We start from the raw sequence: 27667 nt of genomic DNA, 5'->3' as shown, positions 1-27667 counted from the left end.
CCCTGAGCCACAGGCACAAGCCAGAGGCATTCATATGAGCTGCTCCAGGGTCCTTGACCCACAGAAACTATGAGATAATAAACATTTGTGGTTTTCAGTTAAAATCACTACAATTTTATTGGTTAAAAAAACAAAACAAAGATGGACAATGCTGAAGGGTTAAAAGATAAAGTGCAAGGTTTTCAATTGCTAATTGCCAAATTTTGATTATAGTATATTATTACTCAAAAAGTTCTTTTTGTCACTTCTTTCAAATTTAGAAATAACTGGCTTTGCTGAGTTCTCTGACTACAGTTCTAACCAGGATTGGTTTTACTAGGATTTTCAGAAGAAAGGTCAGTACCCCAAATGGGAATTCAAATCAAATATGAATCCTCCTAACGGGGACAAAGGTCACAAACATTTACAGAAAGCTGACTTATGTCCCAGGCACTCTGCTGGACACTTTCTTTCTTTCTTTTTTTTTTCACACACACACACACACACACACACACACACACACACACACAGTATTTTATTGGACACTTTCTTAAATTGCCCCAAAGTCAGAGATTATAAGTCACACAGCTGGGATTCAAATTCAGGTCTGCCTGACTCTAGAGCTTTTCTGCCACATCACATCAGTTATTGAATATATTTCAAAAATTTACAAATCCTTTGTTACTCTGTAGCTGTAAAAGACTTTCATACAACATACAAAAAATAATATTCTTCACAAGATTCTTCATTTCAAGTTAAAATATTTTAAAACAGTTTGAGGTGTCATGTTGCTGGCCATTCCACAACCCATTTCTCGCTCTCTTTAGCTCTATTTCCTTTCACTTTTAGCTACTTCATCATCCTTCACTGTACACAGATTATTTAACTTTCTGACTATCTTTTGACTCACTGGAATATGTGTGCTCTTAGACGTACACACTTTGGTTGACTAGAACAGAAGGAGGCCAGTGGTACGTACGAGCAGTATGATTTATTATGGACAAATAGTAAAAAAAAATGTTACTAATATCCATAGATAAATTCCTTAAGTAATATGTAAAGAGACAATATTATTAAAAGTTTGCTTTATTTTTCTGTTGAATCAAGTACTATCTCCCAATTACAGTTAGAATTTATGCCTTACAAATGTTAGCACAGTTAGCATCACCTCATTGACGACTGAATAATAAATCAAACTAGGTCCCAGTGGTTATGTCCACGTCTAGGTTGTTAGGGGATCAAGAACTCTTATTTGTTTGCTTTAGCTTTTAGTCCTTGGTTATATCTATAAAGAAAACAGAAAGAAAAAAATCATGAATCACAATAGATACATTTATAATAAGAAGGGAGTGGGAAGCATATTCCATCTCTTCTTTCTCTCTAGTCAAGAGGCTATACAGTTGTAAATACAATCTTCCCAGAGGCTTATAGGAAGAAACAGGCAGATGGGAGAGTAATCCAAGGACTTTTTTGAATCTGGTTTCCAACTGTCAAAACGTCTTAACTGACATACAGTTCCCTGTACAAAAATATTATTTTAATGTAAGAATATTTTCATTCTAGAACTATACAAGAGTATGACAAACGTGAATATATGTATAAAGTTTACCAAAACGTGGTCATCTAGAACTTTTAATTTTATACTCACAAAGCATCTTTCCTGAGAATAAAATCAATTGGGAATGGGCCTGTCTAATCACTAAAAATAAAATGTAAATTTCTGTGATGCAGGCAGACTACTGGGTTAGGAGGTTGTAACACTTAAAGTTTATTGAATCTAAGGACAATTTCTTCAATTATCATTAATTCAAAGAAGAATTAACCACAAAGCTACAGAGTCTTTCCCTTTTACATCACCCTGGGCTTCATTTACTATTCTTCTCAGCTGAAAATAAAGTGGAAAACTGAATAAGCACAAGAGGGAACTTATTCCATGAAGCCTACCATACCTCCTAGATTTCTCAAAAGGTCCTGATTTCAAACATTCAACAGTATTTTCCTAAGTCCTCCAGAGAGTCCAACATTTATATTTCTAACTAAATCTAATCTGCTATTGTAACCGAAAGGCCAAAAATCCTTTTGTCAAACTAAACCTGAATTTCTGATATTAGAAATAATATTTCTGAATGTGGCACGTAGTGTTCTCATAGTTCTACTGTCATGAGTTAATGTAAGGTCAAAATGAGATGGTGCATGAGAAAAGTACTCTGTGAATAAAATCTCTGTACTAATTGAAGCTTATATTGATATAAGTAAGCCCTAAAAATGGTTGTCAGGCATTGTGTAGAATGAGTGAGTTTATTTATTCATCTATGCGTTATGTGCTAGAATATTATGAAAAGATTACAGAATTAAGCTACTAGTAAAGCTAGGGATGGTACAGATGAATGAAATTAAAATGTACTATACTCTGCAGAATAGAATGCCTTCTGAAAGGAAGGTAAATTATATAGCTCAATGTTTTCTATTTCTTTACTGAAATCATTCAATTTTTTTAGTTAAAGAAAGCTGTTATTCATAACATTGTTTTGTAATTTAGGAAGGTTCTATGGTTCAAATCAAGCCAGAGCCTTCATCTAAGCTCACTGCAGAGTGTTAACCAGTCACTGACAAATAATATTAATCACTGAATTTTAAAAATTTCCAATGCTCATGGAATACATACTTTCCAATGAAACTAGCAGCCTCACTTTAAACATCATTTCCAGTACTATATAACTATACATTTAAGTCTCACTTTATCATATTTGATTGAAAGTAAGTGATAAAAAGTTCATGCAGAAAATTACCTAATATATCCTAAATTATATATGTTATCTTAATAAAAGAGACTCTATCAAAGGGCTAGGTAACACACAGATTTAAAACCTAGGTAATATACTGCCTAACACTTTTAACTCAAACCCCCAGGCTTTCTAGAAATGTTTAATGTCTGCTTCAGGCACATCCTGTCTTAGCATTATATATGAATCTTAAAAAAAAAAAGTATTGCCAGCCGGACGGCTTCTGAGGCAGATTTTTTTTTACATCTGTGGTAAGCTTACCTCCAAATACGAAAGAGCTGAGAGGCTCCGGCTGTCCCGACAAAGAAATTAACAGCAAACAGACTCCAGTTTTTGGGAATAATTACAAGTGAGTATCTTGACCAAATAAACCCTGTTGAAATAAAATTTTTTTTTAAAAAAGCATAGGTACTGCTGCAATCTTATTTGAACATTTAATATTAGAGTAACATAATTATAAATAAGACTATGACAACAAAAAGTAGGACAAAGAAATGCTATAATTTGAGACTTTAATGAAGTTGCTATAATTCAGCATTTCAGAAAACACTCAGTTCTTACATCACAGGGACATTTTTATAAGCCTCCTCTGCCTTCTTTGGCTATAGTCTAATAACTTCCTAGAGATAACACTGCTAATTTCTTTCTGTGTGAGTGTGTGTATATGTATTTCAAACATGAAACAGTTAAGTACATTGATATAAAACAAAATTTTTGAACGCCTGGTATGGAAGATATTCATTTAATTTACCTGTAGCCATCAAAACAGCAGATTGGGCTGTGCTGAGTTTTTCTGCAGGTCTAGCCATGTCAGCCAATCCAGCACACACCAACCCCTGGAAATACACATTAACACATAAGAAAGAAAAAAAGCATCATGAGTATGTAGTAATGGTTCTCAATTCTAACTAAAACACAAACTATTTCAGAGATTTTCAGACTGTAGCTATGATTTTAGTATCCATGCATTAAGAAAAAATGTATCATGACAAAAAGTTACAATGAATTCAGAAATGCTTTTTGAATTAAGTTGTATTTTGTTAATCACATTAAACAGCTTCATATATTTGAAAATCAGTAGTGTGTATATATTTTTTCTATAAGTTTATTTGTATTTTTGTTCTACAAATGATACTTCTTTCACATAAGAATTTATATATTCTTTATGCATGTTGGGAACCACTGGTGTGGAAGATGCCTGAAAGCTATTTGTATAAACTCCTCCTTTCATGTTTTTTGCAACGTTATTCTTTTTTAAAAGTGGAAGTATCAGAAAAACTCTGCTATAATTTTGGTTTCTTGGTTAGATAATTTTTCTTTAATGTCAAAGTATACCTGGTCATTTCTTCTCTGGTATGTTTTTAACACTGTTTTTTATAGAATCATACCCTACCATCAGCAACACTGAGAAAGTTTAGTAATGAGTCTTCACTAGAATATTAGTTATGCTGCTCTATTGCAGAGATTAGAATACATAACAGAATGATTTTTATTGATGAAAAATTCACACCTATGTAAAATAAGAGAGACTAGTACAAAGAACCCCTACATACCCATCACCCAGTCAACAATTATTGACATTCTGCCATATTTACATCACCTCTCCTCCTCCCATTCTCCAATTTTAAAATCAAATCCTAAATATGTCATTAGAAAATATGGTTTTAAGAAATTCATTTTCAGGTTTTTTTGAGTTTCTAAAAGATGCTCTTACATGAAAAATATAAACCAGCACAGGGTTTTTTTCTCCTAAATAGAACATATGCATACTTGTGAATTTTTACAAATTTAAACCAAATCCAAATGGTTTTGATTTAATAAAGTGAGTAGATCAAGGGAGCAATGATTCTGGCTTAAAAAAGGGGCAAATAGTTAAATACTGAAGTATAAGTAGAGGTAAATCATGACCAATACTACTTTTCTTGTTAATTTTCACCCATAGTCCTGTGACTTTCTTCCCAAATAGTTCCTAATCATCACTCTTACATTCTTCTTCCAGGTCCCAATGTACATTTTCTCCGTTGCATATCTGTTCCACTTTGGCAGGGTGGAATACTGCTGTTGTAAAGGGGAAGAAAGGGACTGATTTCTATCGTTATTCTACTCAGTCCACGTATTACTACACTGTAATAGATCTATGATGACTATAGGCTATATTCCAGCATTGTCTTTTGGAGGAAGGTAGCAGCCATGATTTTGTTTATGCTCAGAGTATACATTTTATTTTTCTGGGACATGTTAGTAATTGTGCTCTCCCACAGAGGTCTTGAGGCCCCTCTCCCACATTTCTTTCTCTCTCTCTCTTTTTTTTTTTGAAATATTTGCTTTATTATCCTCTCTCTTTATATGTACATATATTTTTCTATGACCCATTTACAAAGAAGTTGTAGACATCATGCCCTTTGACTCCCTAGTATTTTAGTGTACATTTGCTAAGAACAAGACTATCTTCCCATTCTCTTATATACCCACAATCTAATCACAAAATTTCACATGGATAAGACACTGTTGTCTAATACACAGTGCATAGTTAAATTCTGACAACTGCCCCAGATGTCTTTTAAAACATTATTTTTCTTGTCCAGAGTAGTTAGGTCAGGATAATACATTGCATTTGGATGTTATGCCTCTTTAGTCTTCTTCTTTTTAAATTAAAGTATAGTTGATTTATAATACTATATTAGTTTCCTTTCCCGCATTTCTTAAAAAAAAAAAAAAAAAAAAAAATCCCTTTCTAGGGGATTTCCCTGGTGGTCCAGTGGAAAAGAATCCGCCTTCCAATGCAGGGGACCTGGCTTCGATCCCTGGTTGGAGAAATAAGATCCCACATGCCACAGGGCAACTAAGCCCACGCACCATAACTACTGAGCCTGCGTGCCTCAACTACAGAGACTGCGTGCCACAACTACTGAGCGCATGCACCCTGGAGCCTGCACACCACAACCAGAGAGAAGCCTGCGCACCGCGACGGCGCAATGCAGAGCCTGTGCTGCAATGAAAGATCCCACATGCCTCAACGAAGATCCCGAGTGCCGCAACTAAGACCGATGCAACCAAAACAAACAAACAAACAAAAAAAAACACCCTTTCTACTTCTATACCACTCTAACCTCATGTAAATTACCTTATAAAATCTTACTGTGAATCTAATCTCTGCCATTTACTAGCTGGGTGACTTTGGTCAAGTTACATAACACATTGTCTTAAATTCCTCATGTATAAAATGAGAATATGAATAGCTACCCTCGCAAAAGAGATATATGATTAAATGAGATAATATGCTTCAAAAATATTTACCACAGTGCCTGGAAAATATTATTATTATCAACAACAAATAGTAGCTTACATCTTTAGAGAAGCAGAGATAAGGGAATATTAGTCTCTGTACCTTATCCTGTATTTCTAGTCTCAGGGGCAGAAGGTCTGTGTTCCTATTCTTCTTTGTTATGAACTTTATTCAAATAATAGAACTGTAGAGTCAGAGAGTGTGTGGAGTATATCACAAGATTATGTAAAATACTCCCTAACATGGGGAGAAAGTACCAATTACAGAAAGATCCACAGTGACTTTTAAAGGGGGTCCTGTAAGTGTTTAAGAGCCTAGGCTTTGAAGTCAAATTAGAACTGAGGGTTCAAATCCTGACTCTGTCACTTGCAACAGTTCTAGTTCTTTGAACCTCAGTACGTTTACACCTTTTTTTCTGGTGAAGATTAAATATTAGATAATGTATTAAATAACCCAATACAGAGAGTTTGGCATCTAGTAGATTCAAGTTAGTTCTCTGTGTTTCCATCAATTAAAAACTGGTTTTCAAATGTGTGATTCTTTCTGGCACCTGGTTATCTCCACTGGGTGGAGTAAATACTCATCAGATAGTGTAAAACATTTTTTCCTTCCTTTCTTCCTCCCTTACGTCCTTCATTCCTCCCAATATTTTCTCCTTTAGTTAAAAAAAAAAAGTCATATGACACTTCTAGAGGAGGGCTAAAAATGAAATACCACTATAGAATATTCCAATTCCAAAATGCTTAGGGATAACAAAGTTCTCAAGATTTTAAACTGCGAATTAGTCTATATAAGTAGTTCCAGCTGGAAAAGCAAGTAGATAGACATTAAAAATCTGCAGAGTTAATCTTGAAATATAGTTTGACTTATTCCTAAGGAGAACAGAAAAGAGAAAAATTAGCCACACAAAATGGTATACTGTTCAAGAGTTAAGTATAACCCAGTCGGGAATTCCCTGGTGGTCCAATGGTTAGGACTCTGTACTTCCACTGGAGGGGGCCTGGGTTTGATCTCTGGTCGGGGAACTAAGATCCCACATGCTGCCCAGAGCGGCCAAAAAAAAAAAAAAAATATATATATATATATATACACATATATATATAAAACCCAGTCTGCACAAACAGACTATGAACAAAAAGAAAAAAAGCTCCCTCAACTGACCTTCACATAATAGTTTCCCCAGATTAGCCAATGATATCCATTCCTTCTGTAAACAAGCTAACGATGCCCATGACTGAATACTCATGGCTAGGGGCTATTTATTCTGTACTGCACTCATGCATTTTTGCTCTCACTAGTTGAGCTATATTTTTATCAAGTCACTGTGTTGTCTTCAAACCTGTTTATACCAGTTTTACTTGTTACTGTAATTTACCTAATTTAATGAACTGGTAAACAGGTGAAACACAGAAAGAGGGTTGTTATTTCTATAAAATCTAAAGTGACTATTTTGGAAAGATTGAATACAGGCAGGTTAAACTTGCTGTCAAATTTGGTGTGAACAAGACAGATATAAAAAGATGGGGGTGAGGGGCTTCCCTGGTGGTGCAGTGGTTAAGAATCTGCTTGCCAACGCAGGGCACATGGGTTCGAGCCCTGGTCCAGGAAGATCCCACATGCCACGGAGCAACTAAGCCCGCGAGCCACAACTACTGAGCCTGTGCATCTGGAGCCTGCGAGCCACAACTACTGAGCCCTTGTGCCACAACTACTGAAGTCCATGCACCTAGAGCCTGTGCTCCGCAACAAGAGAAGCCATTGCGATGAGAAGCCCGCGCACAGTAAGGAAGAGCAGCCCTGGCTCGCGGCAACTAGAGAAAGCCTTCGTGAATCAACAAAGACCCAAGGCAGCCAAAAATAAATAAAATAAAATAAATTTTAAAAGATGGTGGGGAGACATGAAAATCTAGCAGGTTTCTGTTATCATAAAAGTGTCTATAAACTTGCTCTGCTTTAAAGAAAACTAAACTGAAATCACGTAGGATGCACTATGGTATAATTCATCCAAGACAGATGATGTGGAACTCAAAACCAGTGGATCCATACACAAATCAAAGCTTTGGCCTTATAGTAAATGATTGATACATGAATATATACTTATAATCTTTAAGTTAAAATAAAATATTTAAAGGTGTGTAGTATTGCTTTTTAGAATTATCCACTTTGACCTTTATAATTAATTATTTGGCTTCAACTAAAGTGGCTAAGAAGGATTCAATCACAGTTAAATCTCTAAAGAAGTATAGTCTAAAATTCTTAATGTACAAGTTAGGTGGCTTGCAGCAGCAACTGCTATGTGTCACGTATAGTTTACCATAGGTTAATTATTATCAAATGCTCTGGGAAAGGAAAGCATAAACTAAATATCAGAAAAAGTTTCCCCACCAGAGAACAAAACACAGAAATTTCCATTGCTATGCTGTCATCAGGAGACTATGTATGATGTCAACATGAACTTAAAATAGATATTTTTAAAGGAGACAGTCGAGAAAGCACTTATGAGTATATAATACTGTCAATGTTTCAAAACACTGATGGACCAGATCAAAGAAACATCAAAGCTATTGGTAAAAATCAATAAACTTCTAAACTGTGGTAAATTTGGGGTCAGGGGTGCCCCCAACTTATTGGAAATACATTAAGTCATTCTTATTTTTTATTAATTTATTTTTTAAAATTATTATTATTATTATTTTTTTTTCTGTACGCGGGCCTCTCACTGTTGTGGCCTCTCCCGTTGCGGAGCACAGGCTCTGGATGCACAGGCTCCGGATGCACAGGCTCAGCGGCCATGGCTCACGGGCCCAGCCACTCCGCAGCATGTGGGATCTTCCTGGACCGGGTCACGAAGCCGTGTCCCCTGCATTGGCAGGCGGACTCTCAACCACTGCGCCACCAGGGAAGCCCTAAATTAATTTGTATTGGACTATAGTTGAATTACAATGCTGTATTAGTTTCTGCTGTACAGCAAAGTTAATCAGTTATACATATACATATATCCACTCTTTTTTAGATTCTTTTCCCATATAGGTCATTACAGGGTATTAAGTAGAGTTCCTTTTGCTATACGGTAGGTCTTTATGAGTTATCTATTTTGTCATTCTCAGTTTTTAAATAATGGTGCTAGAAACAATATTTCAGCAATTAATTCCACTTTGCAGATATATAATTTTAAGCGTTGGTAGGGAGCGAAGAGAAAGGAAATAGTAATCTACATTTTTTAGTATTTTTTTTTAATATCACTCTTTTAAATGCTTAGAGTATGAGAAGAATCATTAAAGATGATATATTGAAACTTCTTTTTTAAACTGATGGAAGCTTTTCTCAACTTATAAATTTACAAAGAGAACTGTTCCCTAGTTCTCTGTAAAATATAGCTCCCAACCACTAATTTACTCTAATCTTGTTGTTTTATAGATGAGACAAAAGGGCAGAGATTGAACTTGCCTAAGGCCATAAAATTGAGGGATAGGTAATTCCAGTTCTAACATTCTCAACTACTTAGATTTACAGCTGAGTTTTCGAATTGTTCTAACAAATTAAAACAGTACATTTAAGAGAATTAAAATAGCCTACAACCCAAACAAAAAACAACTTTATTAAAACTTGAGCAAAGGGTTTAAATAGATACTTTTCCAGAGAAAATGTAAAAATGGTCAATGAAAAGATGCTCAGCATAACTAATCATATTAGGTAAATGTACATCAAAACCACAATGAGACACCACTTCACACCCATTAGAATGGCTATTATAAAACAACAAAAGTAACAAGTGTTGGCAGGGATATGGAGAAATTGATTGAAACCCCCGTGAATTGCTGGTGGAAATGTAAAATAGTGCACCTGCTGTGGAATATGGTACAGCAGTTCATCAAAAGATTAAATATACTGAATTACCATATGATTCAGCAATTCCATGTGTAGGTATATACCCAAAAGAACTGAAAGCAGGTCTGGAACAGATATTGTACACCATTGTTCATACCGGCATTATTCACACTAGCCAAAAGGTGAAGCAACCCAAGTGTCCATTAACAGACGACTGAATAAACAAAATGTGATATACACATACAATGAAATATTCAGACTTAAAAAGGAAGGAAATTCTGACACATACTATGACATAGATGAACCTTCAGGACATTATGCTAAGTGAAATATGCCAGGCACAAAAAGACAAATACTGTATGATTTCACTTATATAAGGTACCAAGAGTAGTCAAATTCACAGATAGAAAGTGGAATGGTGGTTTCCAGGGGCTGGGGAAGAGGGAAATGAGCTATTGTTTAATGGGTTCAGAGTTTTAGTTCTGCAAGATAAAAAGAGTCCTAGAGATTGGTTGCACACTGATGTGAATGTACTCAACACGAAAAAAATGGTTAAAATGATAATTTTATGTGTATTTTTTTACAGTTAAAAAAAAAAAAAGCCTGCAGACCAGTAGTTTTCAAACTTTAGAAGTCCTCAGAATCACCTGGAGGGCTTATTAAAACACAAATTACTGGGCTCCATCCCTATAGTTTCAGATTTAGTAAATCTATGATGTGGCCTGAAAATCTGCATGTTTAACATATTCCTGGGTGATGCCAATGCTGCAGGTCCAGGGATGACGCTTCGAGAAGCACTGCATTAAGCCCAAACTGGCCCTTCCAACATAAAATCAATGATTTGTTATTAATAGCCATCGCAAATATTTCTTTTCGGCTAAATGAGAGCTTTAGGAATGCAAACTCTGGCATGGTGTAAAAGCATTGGTCTTGGAGTCAGAAGTCCCATATTCTATCATTTCCCAAATGTTAATATATATACCCTTGGATAAATTCTTCTACTTTTTGAGAATAACTTTCCTTGCCTCTATTTTAGTGTTAGTATCTGAAGTTCTCATACTAAATTAATAACAAAAGTTAATTTGGGGGTGTCCTAATTAATTTAAAGTTTTACATAGCCACAAAATTTTAGAATGAAGTTTCATGTTCCTAGGGCCCATAATTATAAGCTTTTTGATAACAATACGTTCCCCAAAGGGCTCTCACCTATCTAAGGAGCTCAGAAAAACTAAAGTAGGTAGTATGCTTTATGCAGTAAAACTGATACATCTGGCCACAGTCCTCCCGGAGAGTCGTCGCGGTTTCTTGCTTCAACAGTGCTTGGACGGAACCGGCGCTCGTCCCCCGCTCCGGCCGCCCGCTCAGAGCCAGCCCTCGCCACCACCTCACGGCGCCCTCCGACCGCCCCAAGGTCCCCGCCGCCGTTACAGCGCCGCGCAGCCACCGCCACTGTTTCACCTCAGCCGCCCGCCATGACGACCGCGTCCCCTTCGCAGGTGCGCCAGAACTACCACCAGGACTCGGAGAACACCATCAACCGCCAGATCAACCTGGAGCTCTACACCTCCTACGTCTACCTGTCCATGTCGTACTATTTCGACCGCGATGATGTGGCTTTGAAGAACTTTGCCAAATACTTTCTTCACCAATCTTGTGAGGAGAGGGAACATACTGAGGAACTGATGAAGCTGCAGAACCACCGGGGTGGCCGAATCTTCCTTCAGGATATCAAGAAACCAGACCGTGATGACTGGGAGAATGGGCTGAATGCAATGGGATGTGCGCTACACTTGGAAAAGTGTGAATCAGTCACTACTGGAAATGCACCAACTGGCCACGGAGAAAAATGACCCCCACTGGTGTGACTTCATTGAGACTCATTATCTGAATGAGCAGGTGAAATCCATTAAAGAATTGGGTGACCACGTAACCAACTTGCGCAGGATGGGGGCCCCCGAATCTGGCATGGCACAGTATCTTTTTGACAAGCACACCCTGGGAAATAGTGATAATGAGAGCTAAGCCTTAGGCTGGCTTTCCATAGCCACAGGGGTGACTTCCCTGGTCACCAAGGCAGTGCATGCATGTTTGGGTTACCTTACCTTTTCTGTAAGTTGTACCAAAATATCTACAAGTCCTTTCCTTAGTACCATTCCTTCAAATAAAGTAATTTGGTACCCCCCCAAAAAAACCCCTGATACATCTGAGAGTATTTGTATAAAATTACTTCAAGACGTACCATGAACATTTAAAAGTACATCCTTCAGAAAAGTTACTTCAAATTAATAAGCTCCTTTAAAGAATATCTTTTTCAGTAGCTTCTGCAAAAATTCAAGACTTACCCATTTCATAATTGGAGCCCAGAAAAATACTGTTTTGGGACCTGAAAATAAAAAATGAAAAATTTAGCAATAAACCAACTATTTTCAATATGTCTTTTAATAGCGATCACATTTCAAAAACCCAAAGGTTTATCAATCTATTTCTAATAATTTTTACTATGCTTTCTGCATACTTTGTATTTAAGTTAAAATTTAGAGAGTCACCACACTATCAATCTTTCATACAAGTTGTTTTGATCTCCTTGTCAATTATTTGTATTTTTGTGAACTATTAAAATTAGCTAAAGTATAATGAAGATGGTTTTGGAAACCATTCCTAACGTTTTGCCTTGAACATGGAACTTAATGTTATTTCACTTAAGGATAATCTTCAAGTTGAGGAAATGACAAATTATGGAATTTTGGTGATACAAGCCACAGTAGATATTTTCTATTAGTTTCTGGCTGCAGTGGGTCTTCTTTGCTGCGTGCAAGCTTTCTCTAGTTGCAGCGAGCCGGAGGGTTACTCTTCATCACGGTGCGTGGGCTTCTCACTGCGGTGGCTGAGCACTGGCTCTGGGGGCGCGGGCTTTAGTAGTTGCAGCACGAGGGCTCGGTAGTTGTGGCACGTGGGCCCTAGAGCACGTGGGCTTCAGTAGTTGCGGCTTGTGGGCTCAGTAGTTGAGGCGCGCGGGCTCTAGAGCGCAGGCTCAGTAGTTGTGGTGCATGGGCTTAGTTGCTCTGCGGCATGTGGGAGCTTCCTTGACCAGGGATCGAACCCAGGTACCCTGCATGGCAGGCAGATTTTCAACCACTGCGCCACAGGGAAGTCCCAGATATTTATATATTCACTAATTCTATTAATATTTATTATTATAAATGACATGTCACCACGTATTCTAGTAAAACTTCTTATAAAAATTCTGTATATTCTAGTACAAAATTAATGAACCTAACTTTAAAGGGCACATGAGAAAGCGGAAAGCCTAGATTTGTAAGCTCCTTAATAGCAGGGTCCTTGTTTTAGTTAACCTGGTACTCATATGCCTCGTGCAAAATGTTCAATAAATGTTGACAGTATTGAAAATGACTACGGCTTCTTAGACAACCTTTTCTCAAACCTAGAATTTGAGAAGCATGATGTTTCAGAGCTGGAAGGAAACTCAGAGATCATCTAATCTAACTCCTTCATTTTACCGATAAGGCTCAGAGAAGTTCCATAACCTACTCAAGTCATGCGGCTAGTAAGCCCAGAATTGTAACTAGAACCTAAGTCTTCTAACTCTTAAACTTGTGCTCTTTAACCACAGAACATAACTGTGCCCACTTGTAACTCTTCCAAATTATGTCTCTTTTAAACTTCCAGGGGATACAGTGACAGGAGAGAAACAGACTTTGTCCATGGTAATTTAAAAGCTAAATCCAATACAAATTAATATGGTATGTATGCTCTCAACACACTGGATCAACAAAAGACATTTATTTCTTAACATAAAAATTAATCAATTTCACATAAGACAACAGTGATTTTAAGCAAATTCGAAATTAAAAAAATCTAATTATATTCTAATTATATAATTATAAATCTAATTGTATTATTTCTGCCTTAATATTCCACTTTACTTTGTAAGAATAAATAGTTTTTATGGATCACAAAAATCACATCTAAAATGGCATCATCACCCAAATATAACACATTTATTTCTCTTCATCTACTCCCAGTAATATTTCTCAAATAGCACCAGCAGGTAAAGATGGATTTATCCAATTTCCCCCCAGTGGGTGAGCATTCACTGTCATTAATAATCAAGGAATGTTTCTGTTCACATACACATAAATAACATTTAAAAGATAGAATTGACTCAAACCTATTATTTAGGAACAAAACAAAAGATAATGAAATTGAAAAAGCATGGAGCTAAAAAAAAAGTAAAAGCACATAGCTAAGTTAAGATCCAGTCATAGTTGTAGGTTTAATTTGTTGCAAAGAAGACCACTCATTCATTCACCCATAATAATTACTGCATGCTTTACAGTGTTGTAGGCACTGGGGATGCACTGGTAAATAAAACACAGTGCTGGCTTTAAAGGACCTAAGCACAAGCTACTAGTCCCCTTATTTGGCCTTACTTGGCCTTATCTGGCTTACTCCTAATATCCTTCAAAAACTCATTGAAGGTTTCATCTCCTCAAGGAAGCCTTCTTTAACATCTCCAGGTTAGAATAAATGCTCCTTCTCTGAACTCCCAAAGCAGCCTGTCTATTCTTCTAGTTTTCTGCACTTAACAATTAAACTGATCTATTTACGCATCTGTCACTTTAATCAGGCAAGGTCTAGAAGTCAAAGCCTGTTTCTTAGTTTTTCTTGACAAATAATATTTTTGAACAGAATTGAATTGGATTAACCATATCTAGGAGAGATGCTAATCAAAGCTACTCAAATTTTAGGTTTGACCCAGATTTGCCTTGACACCGCTTCATCCTCAAGGCTGGGATTTCAGGGACATCAGGTTCCCTTTACATCAGGGAACTGGTACTAGACTTTCACTCATTAGTTACTCTACTCTTAGACCATGATACTTCCCTTTTTGGCTCCTGAAAATTCTTCCCATGAGTCTGATGCCATAATGCACTAATCCTATAAGTCAATCTTTTCAAACTCTGGTTATTTTAGTTTGAGTTTCTGAGATTCCTATCATCACACCTGGTTTATTTTTCTTTGTCATATACAAAGCCGCAGAGTCATATGCAGTATCAATTACCAAGTTTATTTTTTATCCCTGCATGAAGCTTGGCTTCATCACTCAAGGGTAAGCCAATACATTGTTTTCATCTCTGGCTTTGGATTCCCCAACAGACTCCTCTCTTCATATTTCAAAACTGATGCTTCCTCTTCTGCCACCCCAAGAACTGTTTCCTGAGCAATGCCTCTAAGGTTCTGGTTTCTTTACGAGCTGAAATGGTTGACCCTTCAGGGTTAATGAACGTCAAGCTTTTCAGTAGGTTTGCCTGGTAACTAATTTACTCAACTGCTCTGAGCTAGGTGATAATATTAAAATAAAAACCGCCCTTCTCCCACACAACTGAACCAAACAAAAACTTCGAACATGAAATTATGCTTGCTAGAACATGAGCCAAAGAGAAGTTTAAATATTTTATTTAGTGCATAATTTTAAACTATAAAACAAAGCCTAAATTAGTTTAACAATTGGTAAGCACTGAATTTAAAAACATCAGTAGCAAATATATATTAATAAGACATTCTAAATTTCTAATTTTTTCTGAAATATCAGAGGATGCTGACACCTGGCACAAATAATTAGGGTTGGAGATCTGTAAGTGCAAACAAGCAGTGTTTTCTTCATTGTTAAAAAAAGGAAAAAATAGCTAGTAATACCCATGATCATATAATAGGTTAACAACAAATTTTAAAGCAAACTTATTTTAGTTCACCCTTCCATTTTATCTTAGCTAATCATTTTCTACCTTAAAAGTAAAGAAGTCAAATAAATATAGACGTGTATGAATTCAGGAACAGAGGCTATCTTCTTGAAAACAGCAATCAGTCAATAATGGAAATGGTAATGAGGAAACATCCCAACTGATTTTGACATTTAAAATGTAAAGTTTAAAAACATTTGTTTATTTAAGTATAGTTGATTTATAATGTGTTAGTTTCAGGTGTACAGAAAAGTGATTCAGTTATACATATATAACTATATTCTTTTTCAGATTCTTTTCCATTTTCAGGTTATTACAAGGTATTGAACATAGTTCCCTGTGCTGTACAGTAGGTCCTTGTTATTTACCTAAAACAAAAAGTTTTGACAAAAACATATTTGGAAACAGGTATCACATAAACAGTGAGAATATAATGTCACATTGTCTTTCTAGACCTGGGAAAAATAGGTTTATGTTCTACAATGACATAGCTATTCTCACTGGAGAGCATTAAAAAAATGAAGTCATTAAATAATCATGATACCTGAAGTGATTATAACACCTTAAAATCAAGATAAGCATAAGTATAAATAGAGTATCTAGTTAACATTCATTATGATGAATGAAAAAACGTGATTAGGCATAAATTTTAAATTACTGAAAATATATTGAATAAAAAGCAGCTCTTAAGAAATTTAATTTGAAGTCCAAGATGAGGGAAATGTGTCCCCATCAGATATAAATATACATTCCTTTAGACAAAGAATTAACTAACAATTAACACATTTTCATCTTGTTTCTTGTAAGTCCACTCTTGGAGGTTGGAAAAGGCCTCAAATGCTGACTATTTAAAACTATGAATTATACAGCAAAACAAACATATGGTTACAAAAGGGGAGAGGAAGGCGGGGAGGGACAAATTAGGAGTATGGGATTAACAGATACAAACTACTATACATAAAATACATGAGCAACAAGGATTGACTATAAAACTATGAACTATTTTCAAGCATAACAAAAAATATGAATAATAATATAATGGTCATTTTCTTTTGTGTTGTTATATGTTTTTCTGATTTTTAAAGTGAAACTGATGTTTTCTAAAGTTCAAACTTTCATGGAAGAATTTGAAAAATTCTGCAAGGGAATATCACAACCAAATATGTAACAGACATAAGAGACCTACATTTTCAAACAAATTAACAAATCTAGTTGCCTTGTTGAACTTTGATGAACCTATTAATAAAACAATGACATAATTTTACTTCCTAATTTCCTTACCTGAGAGGAAAGACTGCTAATGAAATACTTTATAAATTCTACCCAGAAAGTATGCCATTTATTGTACGTATGATTCTCTTCCTAGGGAAAGACTTCCTTCTTGGAACAGAATAAGTAACTTTTACAAACATGCAAACGTACACATATACAAATATTGAATTGAGGTGCTCCCAATGTTGAGAATAAAGTTCTTGCTGAATGTTGTCCACTACTCCACCGAATCCCTTTCATACCATTTCTCTTCGGTTTACTGCTTTCAACATCCCTCAACTTTCCTCTAACATTCCTTGTATTAAGCAAGTCCATCTGTTTGCTATCATGTAGCCAGGTACTTACAAATTCACACAGATATTGACAAAGATTACTCATTTTTATTTGTACTAAAGCTAGTTCTGATTTCATACCGAGAACATGACAGGGCTACCATTTTAGAGCCAAGCAGTCTTTATATCTCGTGGAAGGCCCTGGAAAGAGCTCACTCAAATAGCACCCAGAACGTCATAGGTGTATAATGATTTTTAAAATGTTGATTTTAAACAGGCTTTGGTGAAAATGCCAAAGAAAAATAACGGGTGAAGTGACTAGCTATGATAGCCAATATGCATTTTAGGGTTGATACATTTTAAATTTATACATTTCTTCAGTAACAAAGAATCAATGACTTCTAGATTTAGAAAGACTGTTGAAATCATCTAGTTCAAGCATTCATTTTATAAACCAGGTAAATGAGGCCCAGAGAGGTAAAATTACTTACATAAAATACATGCACAACAAGGATAAAAACTTAGATCCCTAAAACCTAATCTAACAATAATTATATAGTCTTCCCTGATGAAATCTGAGTTTCTTGAAGCCTCTGAAACTAAGAAAGGTCCTAGCAGAAATACCAAATTGTAGACTATCACAGCTAGAAAGAAACTTAAAGAAAATCCAAATTCTTCTACTTTTATACATGAAAAAGAAAAGGCACTTAAAAGTTAAGTAATGTGTCTCCTATTCAGATAGTTCCAGACACAGCAAGGACCAGAATACAGGCCTCTTTGATCCCAGTCCTCTTTCTGCTATGCCAGACCACACTTTAAATGTATTTCACACTCTCTCATAGACAAAATTAATATTATTACATGACTTGGAAATAAGAGACAATTTTTTTTAAACTGAAGTATAGTTGATTTACAATCTTGTGTCAGTTTCAGGTGTACAGCAAAATGATTCAGTTTTATATATATAAAACTGAATATATATATTCTTTTTCAGATTCTTTTCACTTATAGATTATTACAAAATATTGAGTATAGTTCCCTGTGCTATACAGTAGGTCCTTGTTAGTTATCTATTTTATATATAGCAGAGTGTATATAACAAACGATTTATAGCTTCTCTTAGGGCTTGTTTCTCCTTTAGTACATCTAGTGAATCAAATTAGATGAGGCATGAACAGTCTTAATTTCTTAAAATTAGTTTAAGATCAGGTTAGTGGGCAAAAGTTATGTTAAGTGTCACACTAACAACTACAACAAGGATTGTATTACTTTTATGATCTCTTCTGAGAATACAAAATCTCTGTGGCTAGGGATTTTAATTTTATTCACTAAAATATCTCAAATGCTAAAACAGTATCTAATATACAGCAGGCCCTCAAAAAATATTAAATAATTCAACTTTCTTGGAGCTAACTAGTTTAAAGATATACTATTTTTCATCAATATCTTACAATTGTATTTGAAATCCCAACTTTCCATTTTGGTTCTCATTCCTTAATTTTAAGGTAACAGAGGTTATAACTGTAAAAAATAATATATGTATATTTACATATTTAGTGTATATATTTAAACATAATATACATTAACAATATGTTTAAGAATATATTTATATAGAGAGATGTATTATACATGGTATATAATACAGATATATTTAATATGATATAGATATCTAGATGTCTATCCTAGACTGGCATTAAAATTCTTCAGATAATCTCTGTAGGAAGAAAATGTTCTAACAGAGATGCTAAATAACCATGTTAATACATAACTGTGTGGGTTTCTACACTGGTTATTTATTTGATCCCCATTTGGCTTTATTTACATAAAATAAAACAAAATATTCTCTGAACTAAGTTGTATTAAACTATCTAGTATAACAGCAATTCCCTGAGCATTTAATTTTGAATTTTTTTGATAAAGATATTCCCTTATGAACACTGCTAATAATGGTTCATTTAGTATGTTTTTATTTTAAAAAATATTCTCTAGGTCTGTAAGATAAAAAGGAAAAACCAATTCTCTTACCTAGGAAAAATGAAAATATCCCTGTTATGAAGATCTTAAAGTAACTTTTCCCATAAGCCTTCCCAGAGAGAACGCCATGCAAAGTAAAGAATATTCTCAGCAACAGCAAACTAAACACTGCAACATGTTTCATAGAAGTATTTTTTCAACAGTTCTTCCACTTAAGCCAAAATGTAATTCAATATAAGCAAAGCTATGGTAAGCAAAAATTATATGGCTCAGATAGCTGTTTTCTGGGCTGATTTAATTGAAGGATAGTTTTTATTTATTTATTTTAATTATTTATTTCTTATTTAATTCTGTTTTTTCCCTCAGTTCTATTGAGATATCTCTTTTTTTTTTTTTTTTTTTGCTACACCACGCGGCTTGTGGGATCTTAGTTCCCCAACCAGGGATTGAACCCGGGCCATGGCAGTGAAAGCACCAAGTCCTAACCACTGGACCTCCAGGGAATTCCCGAGATATAACTCTTTAGAGACTCTCTGGACTCTTTAGGGCTGAGGTGTCCTAACTTCTTTTGAACACATTGCCCCATCAGTTAAAAAAATTTTTTTTGAGCATACATCCCCTATATACAGTGCATATATATACATATATATAAATTAATACATATAGACTCCATAGAATTTAGTGTACAGATGTTCCTTGATTTATGATGGGGTTACATCCCAATAAATTCATTGAAGGTTGAAAATATCATAAATTGAAAAATTTTTTTTTTTTTTTTTTGTGGTATGCAGGCCTCTCACTGTTGTGGCCTCTCCCGTTGCGGAGCACAGGCTCTGGATCCACAGGCTCAGCGGCCACGGCTCACAGGCCCAGCCGCTCCGCGGCATGTGGGACCCTCCCGGACCGGGGCACGAACCCGTGTCCCCTACATCAGCAGGCGGACTCTCAACCACTGCGCCACCAGGGAAGCCCCATAAATTGAAAATTTATTTAATACACCTAATTTACTGAAGTATCATAGCTTAACCTAGCCTACCTTTAACATGCTCAGGACACTTATAGCTTACAGTTGGGCAAAATCATCTAACACAAAGCCTACTTTATAATAAATTGTTGAATATCCCATGTAATTTATTGAATACTGTACTGAAAAACAGAATGGCTATAGGGGTGCAGAATGGACGTACTAATTGTTTACCGCATGATTGACTGTGAGTTGTGCCTCGTTGCTGCCGCCCAGCAACATGAGAGCACCGTACCACATATCACTAGCCCAGGAAAAGATCAAAATTCAAAGTACAGTATCTGGGCTTCCCTGGTGGCGCAGTGGTTGAGAGTCCGCCTGCCGATGTAGGGGACACGGGTTCGTGCCCCGGTCCGGGAAGATCCCACATGCCGTGGAGTGGCTAGGCCTGTGAGCCATGGCCGCTGAGCCTGCACGTCCAGAGCCTGTGCTCCACAACGGGAGAGGCCACAACAGTGAGAGGCCCGCGTACCGCAAAAAAAAAAAAAAAAAAAAAAGTACAGTCTCTACTGAATTTGTATTGCTTTTGAACCATCTTGTAAAGTTGAAAAATCTTAAGTCTAACCATCGTAATAAAGGGACTATTTACACATACATATATATATGTGTACTAATTTATTTTTATATTGTAAACTTTAAACAGATAAAGTAATAGTAAGTATTAATAGAAGTCCTCTTGTTTTCTTCCTACATTCCAATGTTTCATTTTGTGCACGCTTTGGGACGATTCACCCCATTTTGGAGCTCATACATACAAAGGAATGACACTCCACTAGTAATTTTTTTCCCCAACTAAGCTTTTAAGTAAACACTGGGCAGCATGACTTCAAGGTTATTTCTTTGAACAAATATCTAGAGGGTAGCTATGCAGCTGGTTAGTGTCGAGTCAAATACTTTTATAGTCAGGAGATGGTGGGGGGAGTGACATATCTTATGAGAACTGAACTTACTAGGACACACATTTGGTTAGAACTCTATTCTTTTTCTTTTTTTTTTAACATCTTTATTGGAGTATAATTGCTTTACAATGTTGTGTTAGCTTCTGCTGTATAACAAAGTGAATCAGCTATACATATACATAAATCCCCACATCCCCTCCCTCTCGCGTCTCCCTCCCACCCTCCCTATCCCACCCCTCTAGGTGGTCACAAAGCACCGAGCTGATCTCGCTGTGCTACGCTGCTGCTTCCCACTAGCTATCTATTTTACGTTTGGTAGCGTATATATGTCAATGTTACTCTCTCACTTCATCCCAGCTTACCCTTCCCCCTCCCCGTGTCCTCACATCTCCGTCTTTATTCCTGTCCTGCCCCTAGGTTCGTCAGGACCAATTTTTTTTTTTTTGCAGTAAGCGGGCCTCTCACTGCTGTGGCCTCTCCCGTTGCGGAGCACAGGCTCCGGACGCGCAGGCTCAGCGGCCATGGCTCACGGGCCCAGCCGCTCCGCGGCATGTGGGATCTTCCCGGACCGGGGCACGAGCCCGTGTCCCCTGCATCGGCAGGTGGACTCCCAACCACAGCGCCACCAGGGAAGCCCCAATTTTTTTTTTTTTAGCTTCCATATATATGTGTTAGCATACAGTATTTGATTTCTCTTTCTGACTTACTTCACTCTGTATGACAGACTCTAGGTCCATCCACATCACTACAAATAACTCAATTTCGTTACTTTTTATGGCTGAGTAATATTCCATTGTATATAGGTGCCACATCTTCTTTATCCATTCATCTGTCGATGGACACTTACGTTGCTTCCATGTCCTGGCTGTTGTAAATAGTGCTGCAATGAACATTGTGGTACATGTCTCTTTTTGAATTATGGTTTTCTCAGGGTATATGCCCAATAGTGGGATTGCTGGGTCATATGGCAGTTCTATTTTTAGTTTTTTAAGGAACCTCCATACTGTTCTCCATAGTGGCTGTATCAATTTACATTCCCACCAACAGTGCAACAGGGTTCTCTTTTCTCCACACCCTCTCCAGCATTTACTGTTTCTAGATTTTTTTTTTTTGCGGTACGCGGGCCTCTCACTGTTGTGGCCTCTCCTGTTGCAGAGCACAGGCTCCGGATGCGCAGGCTCAGCGGCCATGGCTCACGGGCCTAGCCACTCTGCGGCATGTGGGATCTTCCCGGACTGGGGCATGAACCCGTGTCCCCTGCATCAGCAGGTGGAATCTCAACCACTGTGCCACCAGGGAAGCCCTACTGTTTGTAGATTTTTTGATGATGGCCATTCTGACTGGTGTGAAGTGATATCTCACTGTAGTTTTGATTTGCATTCCTCTAATGATTAGTGATGTTGAGCATCCTTTCATGTGTTTGTTGGCAATCTGTATATCTTCTTTGGAGAAATGTCTATTTAGGTCTTCTGCCCATTTTTTGATTGGGTTGTTTGTTTTTTTGATATTGAGCTGCATGAGCTGCTTGTATAGTTTAGAGATTAATCCTTGGTCAGTTGCTTCATTTGCAAATATTTTTATCCCATTCTGAGCCTGTCTTTTCGTTTTGTTTATGGCTTCCTTTGCCACGCAAAAGCTTTTAAGTTTCATTAGGTCCCATTTGTTTATTTTTGTTTTGATTTCCATTTCTCTAGGAGGTGGGTCATAAAGGATCGTGCTGTGATTTATTTATTTATTATTATTTTTTAAAACATCTTTATTGGAGTATAATTTCTTTAAAAATATGGAACGCTTCACAAATTTGCATGCCATCCTTGCACAGGGGCCATGCTAATCTTCTCTGTATCATTCCAATATTAGTATATGTGCTGCCAAAGCAAGCTCTGATTTATTATATAGAGTGTTCTGCCTATGTTTTCCTCTAAGAATTTTGTAGTGTCTGGCCTTACATTTAGGTCTTTAATCCATTTTGAGTTTATTTTTGTACATGGCGTAAGGGAGTGTTCTAATTTCATTCTTTTACATGTAGCTATCCAGTTTTCCCAGCACCACTTATTGAAGAGGCTGTCTTTTCTCCATTGTATATTCTTGCTTCCTTTATCAAAGATAAGGTGACCATATGTGCGTGGGTTTATCTCTGGGCTTTCAATCCTGTTCCATTGATCTATATTTCTGTTTTTGTGCCAGTACCATACTGTATTTATTACTGTAGCTTTGTAGTACAGTCTGATGTCAGGGAGCTTGATTCCTCCAGCTCCGTTTTTCTTTCTCAAGATTGCTTTGGCTATTCAGGGTCTTTTGTGTTTCCATACAAACTGTAAAATTTTTTGTTCTAGTTCTGTGAAAAATGCCATTGGTAGTTTTATAAGGATTGCACTGAATCTGTAGACTGCTTTGGGTAGTATAGTCATTTTCACAATGTTGATTCTTCCAATCCAAGAACATGGTATATCTCCATCAGTTTGTATCATACTTAATTTCTTTCATCAGTGTCTTACAGTTTTCTGCATACAGGTCTTTTGTCTCCTTCGGTAGGTTTATACCTAGGTATTTTATTCTTTTTGTTGCAATGATAAATGGGAGTGTTTCTTTAATTTCTCTTTCAGATTTTTCATCATTAGTGTACAGGAATGCAAGAGATTTCTGTGCATTAATTTTGTATCCTGTTACTTTACCGAATTAATTGATTAGCTCTAGTAGTTTTCTGGTAGCCTCTTTAGGATTCTCTATGTATATAGAACACTATTCTTACTCTACAGAAGTAGATCATTCTGTGCCAGAGACAATATTGTAGATAAATGGATGATGAAGGCCACAGGTCTAACTCTATATATAATGCAATATTCTACTCTAATATATATTTATATAAAGACATATTCTTGTAACCTGTCTCAACGTACTTGTCAATGATACAATGAAATCTCAAAAATTTAGCCTTGCATATTACTGTAAAAACCTCCAGTATGTGAATCTACTCTAATGTTTAATATAATGATTCAATAACATACTATTATGCAAAATAGTACACAAAATCCTTGAATATTCACTCTGATGACTCTTGGAACAATAATCAGTATTTCCTCAGATTTTATTGAATACTTATGAATCAATCAACAGTTATATTTTTCATGTTTCTTCATTTCTACAATGGTGTGCCTACCCTACAACATTTTAATCACAAATAATTTTGCAGTGATAGGTATTCTTACTCTGCATATTGGTGAAAAGCTTAATAAGAGGGAACTAACACCAACATTTGTTGAGAGTCTACGTGCAAACACTGCTACATGTTTTACAGACAATACATCACTTAACTTTCACAGCAATCCTTAAATGGTGATAATTATTATCCCCATTTCATAGATTAGAACTAAAGGTTGGGGTCAAGGTCACACAGCCAAGATTCAAATCCAGGTCAGTCTGGCTTCAAAGCCTATGCTCCTTCCATTACACTGAAAAAAAGGGTTACAATAACTGAACTAGTCCAAGAGTATCCAGATAAAATGCACAATCTACTAACAAATCTCAAATGAAAGATAATTCCTTTTCATTATAAAAGTCGAATAAAGTATTATAAAGAATGATTATACGTGGTTAAAGCCAAGGTCTTGCAAAATATCACTATAAAACTACCCTCCAATTCTGTTTTAAAGTAGTTTAAAGTTGCTCCTCCTCTATCCTGTCTTTATCCTACAACCCAAACACAGAGCTTAAGAGGGTCAGGGTTGACTACACAGAATTCAGTTGAGTCTGAAGCCCAGATTATTACAGAAGCATTGCCCAATTCTCCCTCCTGAAAATCTCTGCCACAAAACACAGCACAATTCCAAAAATTGCGTGTTAAAAGAACCAAAAGGCAAATAAACTAAATAAGCTTCTTCATCAATAAAAACCTCTCCTTAAAGATCAATTTTATAAGGGGTAAACTACTGCAACAAGTAATATTATACTAAAGTATAATTCCAAGACACAGTTCACCCCATTATCAAACTGGAAATTAGATTTAGTAACCATCTCACATTCCCAAGAGCTTCTTCATAGTCAGATATGTGGGGAGATAGAGTTGGAAGAATTGGGATCTTCCAGTTTCTTATAGAATTATTTTTTTCAACCACAAGAACATTGTTTTCCAATAGGTTAAAGAGAGAGCTAACATTTACTGAGCATTTATGAAGAATCAAACACATACGTTATCTTTAACTCTCACATCGATCACATTTTACAGAAACTAAGATCTAGGATTTCGCCCAAGGTCACATCGATAGTAAGCAGCAGAGCAGAATTTAAAACCAGGTCTGTCCACACAAAAAGGTCCAGGGAGAGCTTGTTCAGTAGTAATTTCATAAATAAGGATAGACTTAAACAAACTAGACCTATGGGGCAAGGAATGACACTGACTCAGAAACCGGTTAACACTTTTGCAGGCCTGTCAGCTGGAGCTGAAGAAAGTATGACCTTTACTCCAAACCCTCCAGGGCGGAAAGACAGCTCTTCTCCGCGTGGGTCAATATACCACTACTCATGGAGGGAAAGAGGAGAGAATGAGGTTTCCTGGTGGCCCAGACCCTTTCTTGGCCGCAGAAATGGAGAAGGATCAAACCCAGAGGCCCGGTCCGGGTCTGAGTTGTGCCTAAGGGAAGGGGTGCGACAAAGGTCGCAGACTTGAAAATAACGAGTTTATGAGAGATGCTGGAAAAGAAAACATGAAAAGCAGGGAGCATGGGAAAGTACACGGATTCTCTTGAGGGAAGGGGGTTGGGGCTGTGGGTGATGCCTCCAGCAGCAGAGTTGTCAGTGGGCCTCAAAACGGAGGGAAGGGACAGGGAGGGAAGGTCTCGGTGGGAGCCACTCTGGGTTCATTACCTGCCGGGTGGTTGTACAACGGCCTCAGTTTCTCAGGCAGCAGAAGCTCCACTTTATCAAGGACCCGGTGGTAGGTGGCCCGCAGGCCCCGGGCGCCGGCGGCTGACATTTCTGCGGACGAGTGATCGTGGGCAGCCAGGTAAGGCAGCGGCCGTGTGCTCCTCCCTGGCTGGCAATGAAGGGCAGCTCGTCACTTTCCCCTGTCTCAACGCCTCGCGCCCTCCTCTCCCCCAAGGCAGCTCAGCCTGCTCCCCTGTGAACCGCCCGACGGCCCGCGCCTAGAGAAGATTGTGGGGGCGGAGACTCTGCGACGGCCCGCCCCGAGCCCGCCTCCTGGCCTCCGACTGCCTAGAGGGAGGAGGAGTCACGGAAACAGGTGGCAAAAAGACAGCCTCACCGAGTCAACCCGGCGCCCTACCGGGAGCGCGCTTGCGCAAGCAGGGCGGCCCGCGGTGACTGGCCTGCCCCGGGGCGTGGGCGGGGTCCAGACCAAACCTACAATTTCTTCTTCCTGGCCCGGAGGCCATGTTGGAGAAGGGAAAGTGAAGCTGCACCGGCGCTAATCCCCTTTCACTTTGGTTAAGGAGGCCCCTAGATAAAATGGGCTTTTCGGGCCTTCCATGACCCGACTAAAGATGACGCCGCACAACTCTGTTGCTTCCTTTGGAATGAGACTCGTGAGCGCGAGACTTCCGATTTCAGCTTCTTCCGTCTCTATTCCTCATTTATCCAGAGTATTAAGGATTTGACTAGAGTGGTCTGAACCCACTTTTCTAGGGTAAGGGCAGCCCTGGCACACACCTGCCTCAGTCTCCAGGGTTGTCGTCATCTCGCGAGAAAGGCTTGAAAGGGAGGGTGTCGAGAATGAGGAGAGGGAGGAGTCGAGGCCGCCTCCGCCTCCTCCACCTCCTCCTGTAGGAGGGGGTGCTGAGGGAGGGAACAGTTGCTGATCTCTGGATGTTCTGGGTAGTCTTGAGCAGGAGAGTATGAGGCGAGCTCAGGCCCGGGTGCGGCCGGGCTTCGGGGGCGAAGGCGCTGCCGCTGCCACCGCCATCTAACTCGCTGCTACCGCGAGGCCCGTCGCGCGGATGGTGCTGGTGCGGCTCGGGTGTTGATCCGCGTGTCCCCTCCCCCCTTTCCCCTCCCCCACGCGGTGGTCTTCTCTCCTCCCCCGGCCCGGCGGAGCCATGTCTCGAGGTGGCTGCTGCCCACACCTGTTGTGGGACGTGAGGAAAAGGTCCCTCGGGCTGGAGGACCCGTCCCGGCTGCGGAGCCGCTACCTGGGTGAGCGGGGGCCCTGGGGCGGAGGCGCCGAGGTCGCCGCCCAGAAGTGGGGGAGGGGGCCACGCCGCTGGGGCTATTGGAGGTGGGACAGCGCCTGGGCAGGGACGCCCCGGAGACGCCGAGGTGCTGGGTGGACCTTGGCGGACGGATCCCGTGCCCGTGTCCTCCCATGGCTAAGTCCCCCTTTCATGCTGCCAGCCGCCGCCCTTACTGGGTTTTCCTTCGGGGGGCCGGACAGGGGGCAGACGGTACTGGCCGAGAAAGGTGTTGGGGTCGCTTCTGGAGTGGGACTCGGGAGAAGACTTGTCGAACCTACCCGAGCTGCCGCGTTTAGAGCAAAAGTTGGCGCTTTTGCTCTTCTTCAGCGCTCTCCTCGCTCAGCCGAAGGACCTAAGTTTGTGTTGACCGCCCGTCCCCTAAAGTCTCGGGAGGGCTTAGGTG

At 38.3% G+C, this 27667-nt stretch overlaps 2 protein-coding genes, 1 non-coding gene and 1 pseudogene across 9 annotated transcripts in view; 2 read left to right on the top strand and 2 right to left on the bottom strand.

The window, feature by feature from the left end:
* Nucleotides 1–477: 477 nt before the first annotated feature.
* Nucleotides 478–27667, bottom strand: MPC2 (mitochondrial pyruvate carrier 2). 2 transcript variants are annotated; one of them, XM_022560125.3, is made up of 6 exons: nucleotides 27543–27667; nucleotides 25943–26111; nucleotides 12219–12259; nucleotides 3514–3598; nucleotides 3024–3135; nucleotides 478–1264 (listed from the first exon to the last, which is right to left on the bottom strand). In XM_022560125.3, exons 2-6 carry the CDS (start codon nucleotides 26049–26051, stop codon nucleotides 1228–1230), a joined length of 384 nt encoding a protein of 127 aa, XP_022415833.1. In that variant the 5' UTR covers nucleotides 26052–26111; nucleotides 27543–27667; the 3' UTR covers nucleotides 478–1227. The 2 variants fall into 2 exon arrangements, with proteins under 2 accessions (XP_022415833.1, XP_030615694.1); XM_030759834.2 differs by lacking the exon at nucleotides 27543–27667 and adding an exon at nucleotides 26744–26815.
* LOC111167356 (ferritin heavy chain pseudogene) lies at nucleotides 11298–12053 on the top strand (annotated as a pseudogene).
* On the bottom strand, nucleotides 22857–22963 carry LOC115801784 (U6 spliceosomal RNA). Its single transcript, XR_004022131.2, has one exon. It is a non-coding gene; the product is annotated as a U6 spliceosomal RNA (small nuclear RNA).
* The window catches only part of DCAF6 (DDB1 and CUL4 associated factor 6), a 172407-nt gene continuing 171584 nt past the window's right edge, over nucleotides 26845–27667 (top strand). For 2 of the 6 annotated variants that reach the window (XM_089911525.1, XM_022560102.3), the window contains exon 1: nucleotides 26849–27226. In XM_089911525.1, the coding sequence (XP_089767651.1) occupies nucleotides 27130–27226 (97 nt within the window). In that variant the 5' untranslated portion in view covers nucleotides 26849–27129. Of the gene's footprint in view, nucleotides 27227–27667 lie in introns of all 6 variants that reach the window. The other 4 variants (XM_089911542.1, XM_022560109.3, XM_022560101.3 and 1 more) reach the window with 4 other exon arrangements.

Source organism: Delphinapterus leucas, chromosome 1, assembly GCF_059928025.1.
Source record: "Delphinapterus leucas isolate spDelLeu-1000000601 "Yukka" chromosome 1, BTC_Dleu_Yukka2, whole genome shotgun sequence".
NCBI classification, from domain to species: Eukaryota; Metazoa; Chordata; class Mammalia; order Artiodactyla; family Monodontidae; genus Delphinapterus; species Delphinapterus leucas.
Note: the sequence above shows the minus strand (reverse complement) of the source record. Positions and strands in the feature narration are given on the sequence as shown.

What these genes read in the sequence shown, in the direction of transcription:
- MPC2 (XM_022560125.3), bottom strand. Translation starts at nt 26,051, where the DNA reads ATGTCAGCCGCCGGCGCCCGGGGCCTGCGGGCCACCTACCACCGGGTC. An exon ending in GTTGTACAACCACCCGGCAG is followed by an intron (nt 12,260 to 25,942) that starts GTAATGAACCCA and finishes TTTTATTTTCAG; the next exon opens with GTCCCAAAACAGTATTTTTC. An exon ending in CAGCTCTTTCGTATTTGGAG is followed by an intron (nt 1,265 to 3,023) that starts GTAAGCTTACCA and finishes TTTTCTTTATAG; the next exon opens with ATATAACCAAGGACTAAAAG.